Source organism: Erpetoichthys calabaricus, chromosome 18 (assembly GCF_900747795.2).
Source record: "Erpetoichthys calabaricus chromosome 18, fErpCal1.3, whole genome shotgun sequence".
NCBI lineage: Eukaryota > Metazoa > Chordata > Cladistia > Polypteriformes > Polypteridae > Erpetoichthys > Erpetoichthys calabaricus.
The window spans coordinates 54,660,496-54,674,520 of record NC_041411.2 but is presented as its reverse complement, the minus strand read 5'-3'; the positions used below and the strand labels follow the sequence as shown (position 1 = coordinate 54,674,520).

Genomic DNA, 14,025 nt, shown 5'->3' with positions numbered 1-14,025 from the left:
TTTGGCAGCTGCTGCTTTAATTTTCAATGAAATGAAAAAAGCTCTCCAAGAGAAAACCTCAATGAAGAAGAAACAGTTTGCACTATCTAAAAAGGAGAAACCCTCATTTATAAAGGTTTGCTGCAGATGACTTAACTGAAAATAAATGAATAGTTCCTATGTGTATAATACATATTTATGTATTTGACTTATGCCTTTATTCCAGCAACTTGCAACATCTAAGGTACAATTTGTTACATTACTTTGGTTTTTTGCAGCACAGGCAGGTGAAGTGACTTCCTCAGGGTCACACAGTGGTGTCAGTACCTTTGAACTGACAAGCTCCGGGTTTGCTGAAATATTACTGAAGAATGAAAAAAAACGAAAACGGGCAAATGGGGCTATGCATACAAATGTCCATCCATCCATTATCCAACCCGCTATATCCTAAATACATGAGCCAATCCCTGCCAACACAGGGCACAAGGCAGGAAACAAACCCCGGGCAATGTGCCAGCCCACCGCAGGGCGCACACACCCACACACCAGGGACAATTTAGAATCGCCAATGCACCTAACCTGCATGTCTTTGGACTGTGGGAGGAAACCGGAGTACCCGGAGGAAACCCAGACAGACACGGGGAGAACATTCAAACTCCACGCAGGGAAGCGAACCCGGGTCTCCTAACTGGCACCTTTCACTGCACCACCATACTGCCCGCATACAAACTTAAAAGCTTTAAATAAAACAGAAATATATACCTTTATTTTTACTTCCTTAACTTGTGGAGGGTGTAGCCTGTAGCAAAGCCCTAAGTTTTTTCATGAAAGCCCCTTTCAGTCAATAAGCCTTAAAAACGGGTGTAAAGCTAAACTTGCAGCACCGCTAATCAATTACACTTGCCTAACGCCTCTTCTAAGGGGAGATACTGTGGGATCTGGGCATCCGTCAAAGCACCAATCACAGGCCCGATTAGAAAGCGGGAAGCTGTGATTTGTCGTCTCCCTCTCATGTAACAATCACAGCCCATGTTACAACGCACTATGTATGTATGTATGTATATGTGTGTGTTTATGAATGTGTGTATATGTAGATATGTGTATATATATATATATATATATATATATATATATGTAGATATGTATATATATGTATATGTATATATATGTTTACATAACCTCTTTAACACACTACTCTGCTGCGAAGCGCGGGTATTTTGCTAGTTTATGTATATAGCTTAGCTTAAAGCAAGGTCCATATTAATGCAGTTTGCCTTAATGATGGTTCAGTTGGTAAAGATGACAAGTTGCACTTGTTTTATTTTATTTTTATTTGGTGAATACCGTGCAATGCACCTGGGCTTGAAGTCTTGAAGTAATAGTATTATTACTGGAAGTTGCACTATTATTTATTAGTTTAAATATTATGTAGTTTAATAATGGTTAAGTTTAAAAAGTCACTTTAACGTGTCAGTGGACAGAGATTGTTAACATTAACAGAAAGTGTAGTTGGTTTACAACAAATATTTACTATTTATTCTTTTTCTAAGACATGTTCAGTGCAATACAACTTTGGACAATCACCTCTGGATATTTTACTAAGTCTAAATGCCTCTTTGGATGGTTGAAAATATGTTGTCAAAATTTTAGTTCAAGTTGTTTGCAACATTTGTTCAATAAACAGGCTCTATATTTTGACTGCATTTGTCATGCAATGTGATTCTGTCTCGTCATTAGTGCCACCCCCTTGGAAACTATCACTTTATGGGGCCATGCAAACCTGTATTAATACTTGTGCGCACATTAAAATGTTTTTTTTGTACAATGTACAATTCTCATGACAGTGGAATAGGTTATTCTTAGCCAGTGGAAAATGTGGTTAACATCCACTCATGCATGGGAAAAAAATACCGTCAAAAACCATGAAACCGGTATAATTTTGAAAAATACCTTGATACAGAATTTTAGTCATACCGCCCAGCACTAAGTCAAATCAAAAGTATGTTTTTATTATATTGTATAAATAAATAATAATAATAATAGCAGCTCACTACTCAAAACACAGAGCACCCAGTCTCAAACCCGGGACCTTCAGTTTATAAGGCAGCAGTTCTTACCTCTGCACCATTCAAGAATACTTGTTCTTGAATAAAAGCGCATGTTTATTTGATATTTGGACTAAAGTCTTCACACATTATACACTTATCATTATTAGTATAACATGGAAAAAGTTTCTGCTTTAGGTATGTGTTCAGCATTTCTTGCATTTCCTTTCATCCTACACTTACCCAAATCTTTGTAGACACATGAAATGTACAGTGGGGCAAAAAAGTATTTAGTCAGCCACCAATTGTGCAAGTTCTCCCACTTAAAAAGATGAGAGAGGCCTGTAATTTTCATCATAGGTATACTTCAACTATGAGAGACAAAATGAGAAGAAAAAAATCCAGAAAATCACGTTGTCTGATTTTTGAAGAATTTATTTGCAAATTATATTGGGAAAATAAGTATTTGGTCAACAACATAAGTTCATCTCAATACTTTGTTATATACCCTTTGTTGGCAATGACAGAGGTCAAACGTTTTCTGTAAGTCGTCTTCACAAGGTTTTCTCACACTGTTGCTGGTATTTTGGCCCATTCTTCCATGCAGATATCCTCTACAGCAGTGATGTTTTGGGGCTGTCGCTGGGCAACACGGACTTTCAACTCCCTCCAAAGATTTTCTATGGGGTTGAGATCTGGAGACTGGCTAGGCCACTCCAGGACCTTGAAATGCTTCTTACGAAGATACTCCTTCGTTACCCGGGCGGTGTGTTTGGGATCATTGTCATGCTGAAAGACCCAGCCACGATTCATCTTCAATGCTCTTGCTGATGGAAGGAGGTTTTCACTCAAAATCTGACGATACATGGCCTCATTCATTCTTTCCTTTACACGGATCAGTCGTCCTGGTCCCTTTGCAGAAAAACAGCCCCAAAGCATAATGTTTCCACCCCCATGCTTTTCAGTAGGTATGGTGTTCTTTGGATGCAACTCAGCATTCTTTCTCCTTCAAACACGACGAGTAGAGTTTTTACCAAAAAGTTCTATTTTGGTTTCATCTGACCATATGACACTCTCCCAATCCTCTTCTGGATCATCCAAATGCTCTCTAGCAAACTTTAGACGGGCCTGAACATGTACTGGCTTAAGCAGGGGGACACGTCTGGCACTGCAGGATTTGAGTCCCTGGCAGCGTAGTGTGTTACTGATGGTAGCCTTTATTACTTTGGTCCCAGCTCTCTGCAGGTCATTCACTAGATTCCCCCCTGTGTGGTTCTGGGATTTTTGCTCACTGTTCTTGTGATCATTTTGACCCCAGGGGGTGAGATCTTGTGTGGAGCCCCAGATCGAGGGAGATTATCAGTGGTCTTGTATGTCTTCCATTTTCTAATAATTGCTCCCACAGTTGATTTCCTCACACGAAGCTCCTTACCTATTGCAGATTCAGTCTTCCCAGCCTGGTGCAGGTCTACAATTTTGTTTCTGGTGTCCTTTGACAGCTCTTTGGTCTTGGCCATAGTGGAGTTTGGAGTGTGACTGTTTGAGGTTGTGGACAGGTGTCTTTTACATTGATAACAAGTTCAAACAGGTGCCATTAATACAGGTAACAAGTGGAGGACAGAGGAGACTCTTACAGAAGAAGTTACAGGTCTGTGAGAGCCAGAAATCTTGCTTGTTTGTAGGTGACCAAATACTTTTTTTCCACCATAATTTGCAAATAAATTCTTTAAAAATCAGACAATGTGATTTTCTGGATTTTTTTTCTCATTTTGTCTCTCATAGTTGAGTTATACCTATGATGAAAATTACAGGCCTCTCTCATCTTTTTAAGCGGGAGAACTTGAAAAAATTGGTGGCTGACTAAATACTTTTTTGCCCCACTGTATGTATTCCAAATAACGACATACTATATTAGTTACACTACACAACTCAAGGCACATCACACACAGATAAAGAGCCTTGGCTTGAGCTGGGAGAACTTTTTGCCCGAAGTGAGCTCCGTCAACACAGGGGATGGGACAGCAGGCTTCTTGCTGCTTGTGCTGATCAACGCATTTACAAAACAAAAGACAGTGATGGACAGGTGCAAAGGGATTTAAGGTGGGCTGGGATTACAAGTTTTTTTTGTAGGCTTCAGGAATTCTCGTGTTAAGGAAAAAGATTAAAATAAGACATGACTGAAGTGTTTAAATTTATAAAGACAATTAGTAGAGTTTATTGAGACTATTACTTTACAATGCAGTCAACAAGAACACAGTGGTACAGTTGGTAATTTGTTATGGGTAAATTTCACACAAATGTCTACAAAATATTCAGCAAAATAAAGTCACTGTAAACTTAACAAAAAAAGGTACTCATCAGCAGGAGTAATAAAAAGTGGTGAAACAAGCTTCTTGTTGTTAGGGGTCCCTAAACTGTTATTTTTGCTTTATACAAATTAAGTAGTTGTTTATGACTGTATCTTATTAAATATCCTTTTAAATATGCATTATAAACAAACAAACAAACAAAGAAATACAAAACTGAAAAGATTCAGGAAAACAAAGTTAATGCTAGAAAAGATTCACAGATATATGTTGAAAAAAAGTTTTTGTGATTATTTCATGTGTTTTTTTGTTTTTTTTAACATAACATTTTCACAAAACACATTTTTTAGGTTTTTTTTTATTGTTCTCACATTATAAAACCAAGACTTTGCCCTAAAGGATGTTTGAATTTTATATTTTCTAATATTAAAATCTATGTTAAAAATAAAACAGTAAGAAAAATCAACTACAATAAGCTCAGTTGATTCGCATATGGGGGCTTGAAACTTCTGGGTATCTAACTGTTTCAGCAGTAAGGGCATATAAAATTTCCATTTTATGAGGTGGAAAACATCATCATACCTCACCTGGTGAATCCTGGTAAAGTGCTGCTACTACTACTACTACTTCACATTAAGCTTGGTTTAATGATGTGCTCTGACAAAGCCCTAACAAAGATGGAACCTGTTTAATATATATGTGCCAAATAATTCAGGGTTTGTCTTGAGATAAATTGAAAGTGGTCATTCTTGCTGGACCTTATATTAGAAAACCAATCACTTTTGCAGAATTTGATGGTGCAATTAATGGCTCGGCACTTCTGTATCACTCAAAGAAGTAATTTCTAAGTTTTTAAGTCACAATAAAGATCCAAATTATAATGAAACTCTGGAAAATTATTTAAGCTAAACAAATTGTGTTGTGACACGAGTCACAAATTTCACTTTTTGGATTCGCAATTATTTTTCTCTGAAAATCTTGGTACGGTGAGTTAAGAGCTGGGTGAAGAATTCCGTCAGGAAGAAGGGGGTACCAGTATATTGGGATGTTAGTATGACGGTGGCCTACTGCTGGATAATTAATAAAGATGCACCACAAGAAGTGTACAAACAACAGGCCACCAAAAACTAGAGAAGTTGCATGTAAGTCAATGAATTTTTTTTTTTTTTAACATGTTTAAAAATCACATCAATTAAAAGGTTATGTTAAACCCATTTAGAATAAAAGGATAAGCTGTATACTTTGTTAAGTTTTAATTATTTTTCTTTTCAACGCTGTACTTAAATGTGACATGGTGAAAACATCCTAATCATTTTTTATTGTTTTTATGAACGCAAATAAAAATAACTTCACAATGATAATTTTATGAATTTTACAGTTTTGAATATCAGAAAAAGTTTTTTTTTCACCAGCCCTTAAACTTTGAAAATGATTTGTTAAGCACTTCACTCTTAATACACAGGAAGAGGGTCCTAGACAATTGACACCACATATGAGGATTCATAAAAGAAAGTAACAAGGTGTCATAATGCATGTGCTGGAGCTATAACGTTAGAATCGAGACTTAAATCTTCTGCCCTGTTAACTGCCTGACCACCGACAATTCACACGAGCATGTAACACAAAAATAACAAGTAATTTAGTAGCAAGGCGCAACGTTATCGTGCTAATCAAAAAGAACCACACAAGGCAGTAACAAAATAAGTCCTCGTTGTTTATAATCGACATATGCAGCGTGCAGATTTCACATCTTTGCAAGGTGGATTATTAAGTGGATTCTAAGCGGAAAAACTGCCAACGCATTGAAACCTGACGAGGGTCAATTCTTATTTTATTCACTGAGACTGACATAGGTGACGAATAACATCATTTGGTGTGCAGCTACTTCGTCCTTCTAGGTATTTGAATTATTTATTGGTACAAGTTGAAATGATTAGGCTAAACTGCCACTCTTTCCACTGAACAGAACGTGTGGTTTCGGTGGGCCACAGAAGGAAGTTGAAACAGAAGTTTTTCACTGCGACACACTTAGCCCTACCACTGTTTAAACACACAAATTCATATTAGTTTCCCCTATCGAGTCCGTCTCTTTTGACCTCACTGGACAGACCGGATCGCTACTCCACGACTCAGCTGGAATTTTTCTGTAAATGACCCCATTAGTTTTCCGTCCTCGAACTACGTAATGATAGTCTTACCTGTAAATGTGACACAACCAGACTCTTGTTTCCTTCTCCGTGATATTTCCACTCATTTACATCCATTTGGTCCAATTCCATAACACTGACTCGTTGCGTTACCCACAAGTTGGAACTTCTAATTATCTTAAACAGAGACAAAATTGTTTTAAAACTCTAACCATTAAGTATATTTTGGGGAAAATTAGCCCGATTTTTTTCTATTTTGGCCCACTAACACACCGACCTGCCGGACTACCGGCCTGCTTCAGGAAGTGTCTTCCTATTGGTTTCGTTAACAAATAACCTTTTAACTAACTCCTCTCATAAGCTGATTGCTGCGGAAAACCAACAGCATTTTGAAACGCGCTTGGCTGTGTAAAATGTCAATCACACTGTCTCATTCTACACCTTACAGCCTATTCGATTGCCACTATGTAATAAGAGCCGTTCCAAATGGAGCTATGTAATGACGTCAAAAATCACGCGATGTGATTGGTCAGTAGTGCCAAATTACGGAAATGAATGCCGCGTTCACGACGTGTGGTAGACGATTCGGAACCGTGTCGCTACCCGATCTGCGGTGCCTACCCGATTTGCGCACGCATGCGCAGAGCTTAACTAGTGCGACCCTGCACGATCTGCGTTTTTTTTACTTTGCGACACGAGTCCCCATCCGATTTGTCTCGCGCACGCGCTCTCTGCTTAATTAAAATTCATTTCACGACGCTGTCCGATTTGTTCTGCGCATGTCCAATGTTTTACGACACACGAGAAAAAAAGTTACCACGGGATTTTAATTTCCCGGTCTGCATTAACAAATAGAACTTTCGCCATTCGAGTGAGAAGGAGAAAGAAGAAAGCTGTAGAGAATAGGAGCATATTGAATTTTTCTCCTGGTAGCAGAATAATTTTCACTTCTTGAAAAAATGAAGACTTTTCAATTTTACAACGACTTGAAAGAATATCTTTTACGGGAAGAATTTAGCAACAATTTAACGGTCAGAGAGCGAAGTGAAATACGACGTGTGTCCGTGAATTTTATGATTAAAGGTACTGTATGTAATGTTTATTGAATGCTTTTCAATTTTTGAGAATACAGTATATACTGTAATATAATCTAGATATATTTAGGATTATCTGACGTTTTGTTTAATAATTGGAATATTACAAAATTTACCGTTTTAAATAGGCTGGTGATTTCAATGAACGCGCATGAATGTTTTGAAATATGCAAAACTTTTAATAAATTGTGTTATTAAAAAAACTGCTCAGGTGGACTTTCCTGTTATTTACTGATTTATACTTGATTAATGGATTAGTAGGTTTTCTCTTTTTGGGAATATGAAAATCTGAACTGCGTAGATGTATGTCAGATCAGGTGTCTAAATTTTACAATTCTTTTAAAGAGAGAAGTAAATTGGTATCCACTAACGAATGTTAAAATGTGTTTTTTCTTATGCAACTCCCCAACATTAGACCACAATATTTTAGTCTGTGTGTGAATCCTCGCAATCCCAGTAACTGTTGTGTTTTTCTCATTATATGAGTTTCAATAGAAACAAAACCAGGCTGTTTCATTTGCAAAATAAAGCACACATTCTTAGGGGTATTATGCTTTGTTACTGGGTAATTGGTGTATGCCTTCACTTATAATGTGATGTGGTCATATTTCAGTTACATGCAAGCAACTTTTGTATTCTGTTCTTTCTTAATTTTGGATAGTCCATCACCCATGCCCTGGCTGCTCTACAGGGTGTATCAGGACAGGAGGCAGAAGACTTATTTCTTGGTGGCCCAGAATACAGTATCAGGTAAAAGTCAAGTCTAGGAATGTTTGAAGTAAGTGTTTAAATATTTCTTGTTTATTATTTTTATATTTTACTTGCCTTAGTGAAGTGGAAGAATTTAACTGAAAGATAGGGCAGCAATTAAAGAAGGAGGGAATGCTGTGATATCTGTTAGAATAGAAGATGATGCTACTGCCCAGTGCTTCCAGAATCCTTCATTTGAGTCTTGGGTCTGAATCTACTGCGTCATTGCCAAGTATTCTGGGGTAATGTATCTTGTTTTGTTTACATTTTGTTTTTCTCCATATTCCAAGCTCATTTACTTGACCTTAGCTTTAATAAACTGGATGGCTGTCTCCTTCACAATTGATTTTAAAGTACTATACTATTCATTACATAAAAAGCTCTGAACAGTTTAGTCCCTTCCTGTATTTGGTACTGTCTCTCCCCCAACACTCCTCAGTGTAATCTTTAATCCCCAACCACTAATTTGCTTATGAAAGAACTGGTGAAGCAGCTTGCACATGTACACCAAAAATATAGAATGCCGGCTATAAATGAAAAACCTTTCAAATACTTTTAAAACTCCATTTTTAAACTTCACCTCTGCTTAATTCCCATTTCTATCAGTTTATGATTTACTTCTGGTTTATGAATGGAACTGCATACACAGAAAGATTTACACCAGATAATAACAATTGTTTTTTTTTTTTTTTTGCTGTTTTTCTTTTTTTTTTCCCGTGATGCCCTTTGCCATGCACCCTGGTCAAGTCTCGTGCAACTGACTGTGGTGCTGAAGAGAGAAGATTTCTGAAGACCCTCTTGAAATGGAGCTGCAATTGGATTAACACCACAACAGTATGCTTGCTGAGAATGTCCACAGGGGCCTGGGGAGGCTGTGACCTTGTGACCCTGAGACGTTTTGTCAATCATCCTGACCAACTGGACCTTTTTGTGTTCTTCAACAGGGCCATCTGACCATCAGATATATTTAAGGAGAAGGACCTTTCAATTTTCCTCTTGTGTACTTTTAAATTGTATATATATTTTTTCGTTTTGATAAAGTTATATATATTTGTTAAGCAGTTTAGCAGTTTGGGCTTTATTAGTATTAAAATATGTTAGAAGTTATCTGTGGAATAATTTTAATAATCAAAATAGCAAAACAATGTAACTTTAAATTTTCTGTGCTCTGGGTAAAATATGTTAAAGCTATGTGGTGATTTTGTTTACTTCTTTGGGTTTTTTTGTACATTTGACAAATGGTTTTTTTAGGTGCATTGTTCTCACATTGTTCACTTTTGTTGTTCTCATAACATTTATTCAATAAAATTTGCATGAAAAGTGTTTCCTTTTTCATTATTCAGTTATTAACTCACATTTAAGACACTATATGGGTGAATAAAAGCCATTTAAATTTGAGTACAAGACGAGCAATAGTATCACAGAAGATGGTGCTGGGGTTGTGCTTTATGTGGGTTAGACATGAAATGAAGATTTCTTTTTCTTTAAAAAGACTGTTTATGCAATCCATTAGTATCACCGCAACAAAATTTTGTAAACCATGATGCCCTATGACGTGTATTTCATTAATAATATGTAAAGTTATTTTTAAAGAGTTTTTCCAGGGATGAAAAGTGCATCAACAGTTCATTTTTACATATATACACACTTATTTTGACTAACTGCATGAAAGCCTGGTACAACAGCTGCACCAAACCTGCCAAAAAAGCCCTGTGGTGGATCATAAAAACATCACAAGACGTTCAATGGAACTGAACTGCCATCACTTGATCATCGATACAAGATTCCCTGTGTAAGAAGGGCTAAAAACATCATCAAGGAGAACACTCATCTTGGACAGAACTTGTCTGAGCTTCTCCCATCTGGCAGGCATTTCAGATATATAAATGCAAAGAATTATTATTATTATCAATCTGTATGCTACAAATGGACAAAAAAAAAAAAAACTTTTTTCCAACTGCTATAAACTTATTGAACTCGTATATCTCCTCAATCTGAAATGGTTTTCATTGATCATGTACAATTAATGTAGGTAGTGTAGGTAATCTATACTGCTGTGCATTTATGCAATAATAATCCATCCTGGTTACTTTAACATTATATATGGCATCTTGCCAAGATTTTGAACATATTTTGTATGATTACTCAGTTTTTAGTTCATTATTTATTTATTGTATTATATATCTGAACTATTTCACATTGGAATTTAAATGCAACGTGAAGTTGACGCGAGTAATTTCGTTGCGTTACTCAATGTCAATAAGTACTTGAATACATCTATTTTTAAAACTGTCATTTATTTTTTATATGTAGACTATAATAACATATACAATGGTTAAATACTTCTTTGTACAATGGGAACTGAAAAAAGAAGTGCTATGTAAACTAAACGAAGCGATCTCAGTGATAAACAATTAACGTGTATAACGAGGAATATGACCAGCTTAATTCAGCCGTGAAAACAGAACGTACAATGAATATTTAATAATATCATTATGGTCAACTACTACGGCATTTCAACGAAAATACTGTACAGTACTGCCCGTTGTGTATCGACATGCGCAGTTGAGAGCGATCCGTGCCGTAAAGCGAAATGTTTAGTATATATTTTTTTTTTATTATTAAGCGCATGCGGAGTGTGTTATTGCATATGTATTGAACGAAAACGTCATCGCTCACTTTACGGTGCTGCCCAATCTGTTTAACGCATGCGTGAACACTTTACGGCATGCTAGGCTTTCAATACGCCTGCGCGCGCAAATCTGGTAGGCACGCAGATCGGGTGGCGACACGCCGCATTCACTGTGTTGCCCAGTCGATACGATACGTCAGCGCGTCCATCGTATTGCGTGTGGCAAAAGTGCCATTTAAACTAATACAGGTAGACATGGAAACCTGGTTTTCTGATGAAAAAACAATAATGTTTAAAACAGTGTCGTTTACATACAACAGATTTTGGCGAATCGTTTAAATGCAATTATTTATATCCATTTATACACTAATAATGGCAATTATTGAGACGAAAACTTGACCAATGTCTGAAAGACAAAATAGTAAGACTGCAACTCGCAGTCTGGTCTTTCTTTTAACAGTGAATTGATTAACACAATGACATAAAAAACAATTTTATTGTATACAAATTGGCTTAATAATTTCTGAAAACATTTCACTTATTCCTCTCTCAATCTCTCTCTCTCTCTCTCTCTCACACACACACACACACACACAATGTGGATACTTAAATATATACAGGATAAGATCTAAAATCCTTGAAACAGAACTGTCTTTTTCCGTGTGTTGCCACTCTGTAATTTGAGAGTATTCAGTCTGGCAATATGGTGCGGCCTTAGGTTGTGGAAGACAGATACAACTAAAGACATGAACATAAAATGATGATTGTCAATTTCAAACTGTGTTTCCTTAATGTGCTCCTTGAGAAAAAATACATCATCTAAATCAATCTCAGCCCGAACAAACTGATTGATCAAAGATACAGTGACAGCTTGCCCTAATGTCGACTGTCGGATAACACGCTCAGCTAATTTGACCAACATTAACAGTAAACTCAGCAGGAATCATCAAACCTCCTTGTTTTTTAGTGTGAGCAAGTGGTAGCTTTGATCATATGATGCCGGTACAGCATCTGTTACCAAACTAGCACGGCACACATCACAGGACAGCTTTTTCAAAATCAGTTGAACGACAAACCCTGAGATGTAAACAAGGGCATTTTCCACGAGGCCACCAAAGCGGGTTGGTAAGTAACTATGGTCACACACAATTGCAGGGATATTTGCAAAAGGGGATGGAAGCTCTTCTTCTGCTACTGCTGGTGTAGAGGACATCTCAACGGCAGACAGGGAGACAGTCTCATCCTGTGCTGCCACGTTTCCAGATGTGCTTGGAGAGGCACCACACCGAACCATGAGACGACGGAAAATGGCCTGGAACTGACTAGCTGAAGAGTTATTATTCCAGCCCCCTAAAACACACATGAACCACTTTTACAGATCTTTACTCTTTTTCAGTTGAATTTCTTGAGAAAGAAAAAAACTGCTCTGCTAGTAACAGTTTGGCTTCATAAACTGTACAAAGTGATAGATTTACATGCTTGTCTGTCTGTCCCCACAAAGTCGATCAATCACAGCTGTCAGTCTGAGAATATTATAAAGACAATGTAATTACCATGGTTAACACAGCACATGAATGCATAGCTTTGCTAGCTTAGCCTGGTATAGCTAAAGTTAAGATTATAAAACAGGATTTTCTAATGGCCAAATATAACCAAAACAATTGTTCAGCCTTACCTATGAAATGTAATCCCCCGGGATCTGGTTTGGAGTGTACAGTGGTTTGTACAATCCCAAGCAGCACATGCGTAAGGCATCTTTATCCACTTCTTCACTCCACAGCAGTGCCACTTGCAATATGGCGGCGACGTTGATGTACGATGCTGCTGGTCATGCAGCGTCTACCTATATATGTCTATGGTTCGGACTATTTGGAAACATGCTAGTTTGCTTTTGATTTGTTGTTTGGTCTGTCACAAAAGCACATAAAGAAAACTGACATTTTTTGTGGAACTAAAGGTCAAAAATGTATTTAATATGTGTCACTTCGCTTGAAATGCATTTCGACCATAAAATAGCAATTTGGTCTGACCAAGTTATATATTTTATTTTAAGTAATTGACAAAGGTGAAAGGTCAGCGTTATGTTACAACTTGGACATAACAAACCTACCCAAATTGTCCGAGTTATCTATCCCCAGTCTAAATTAAATCAAGTTGTCATTTCATTAATATGTTCAAAAATATAATAAATATTGCATTTATTTGCAGTAATATGTAATATTCGTCCTTGTTTGTAATCGTAGTTAAACAAAAAAAACAATGTGCTGAAGCAATACCTGCACGATTTCAACAGTTTCTCCTAAAACTCAAAGATTTGGGGCACACATAACTATGTGTTTAGCAAAGTCATGATGTATTCTAGCCATTTGCAACTCAGTAATGGACTGTTGGTGAATGATTCATCAAGGTAACCAACCAAGGTAAGGCAACCAGAATGTATTAGAATTTTTTTATGTATTAGGGTATTTGGAAATGAATTAGACATGAATTGATAAGCGTTAAGGATTCTCAGTAAGGTACTCTTGAGGATAATAGTAATAATACATTTTATTTTTATAGTGCATTTCCCATGTTTAGAAAGTGCCACTGAAATTCGAAATGAACAACAAGGAATATGTTGCATTAGATACAAATAATATAGCACATAAAATACTAAATAAAGGTAAATACAGGAAACACAAAGTTTTGAATTAGAATAAGTGACAATACACCAGAATAAAAATGCAAAATATACAAAATAGTACAAGAAAAGTCTGAACAAATAACATAATCTATGACACAAACACAAATCATCCTGAGCACCTGAACAGACAGGTAAAAACTATAAGAAAGTTCTTAATCTCGGTAAGTTAAATACCTTCCTGAACAAATGAGTTTTAAGTTGTTTTTAAAAGAATTAATTTAGTGGAGGCTCTGATCAGGGCTCTCGAGAAACAGAGCGAGGAGTCTGAGTGTTTGGGTTTGCGAGTGTCCTGGATAAAAACCAAGATCTAAGCCTTTAATGACCTTTTAGGCACAGCCATTAGCAGTGTGTCTGTCTACAAAGAGAGTGTCGACCTTGTCGAGAGGTTT

General features: G+C 36.8%; 1 protein-coding gene and 1 long non-coding RNA gene across 3 annotated transcripts in view; one reads left to right on the top strand and one right to left on the bottom strand.

Moving 5' to 3' along the window:
- Positions 1 to 6,793, bottom strand: part of ippk (inositol 1,3,4,5,6-pentakisphosphate 2-kinase) — a 115,456-nt gene extending 108,663 nt beyond the window's left edge. The window contains exon 1 of one of the 2 annotated variants that reach the window (XM_051921497.1): positions 6,529 to 6,793. In XM_051921497.1, the coding sequence (XP_051777457.1) occupies positions 6,529 to 6,609 (81 nt within the window). In that variant the 5' untranslated portion in view covers positions 6,610 to 6,793. The remainder of the gene's footprint in view (positions 1 to 6,528) is intronic. The other variant, XM_028824281.2, reaches the window with a different exon arrangement.
- Positions 6,794 to 7,162: 369 nt separating this feature from the next.
- Positions 7,163 to 8,925, top strand: LOC127526300 (uncharacterized). The gene is made up of 3 exons (XR_007933927.1): positions 7,163 to 7,560; positions 8,233 to 8,321; positions 8,402 to 8,925. It is a non-coding gene; the product is annotated as an uncharacterized LOC127526300 (long non-coding RNA).
- Positions 8,926 to 14,025: the final 5,100 nt, after the last annotated feature.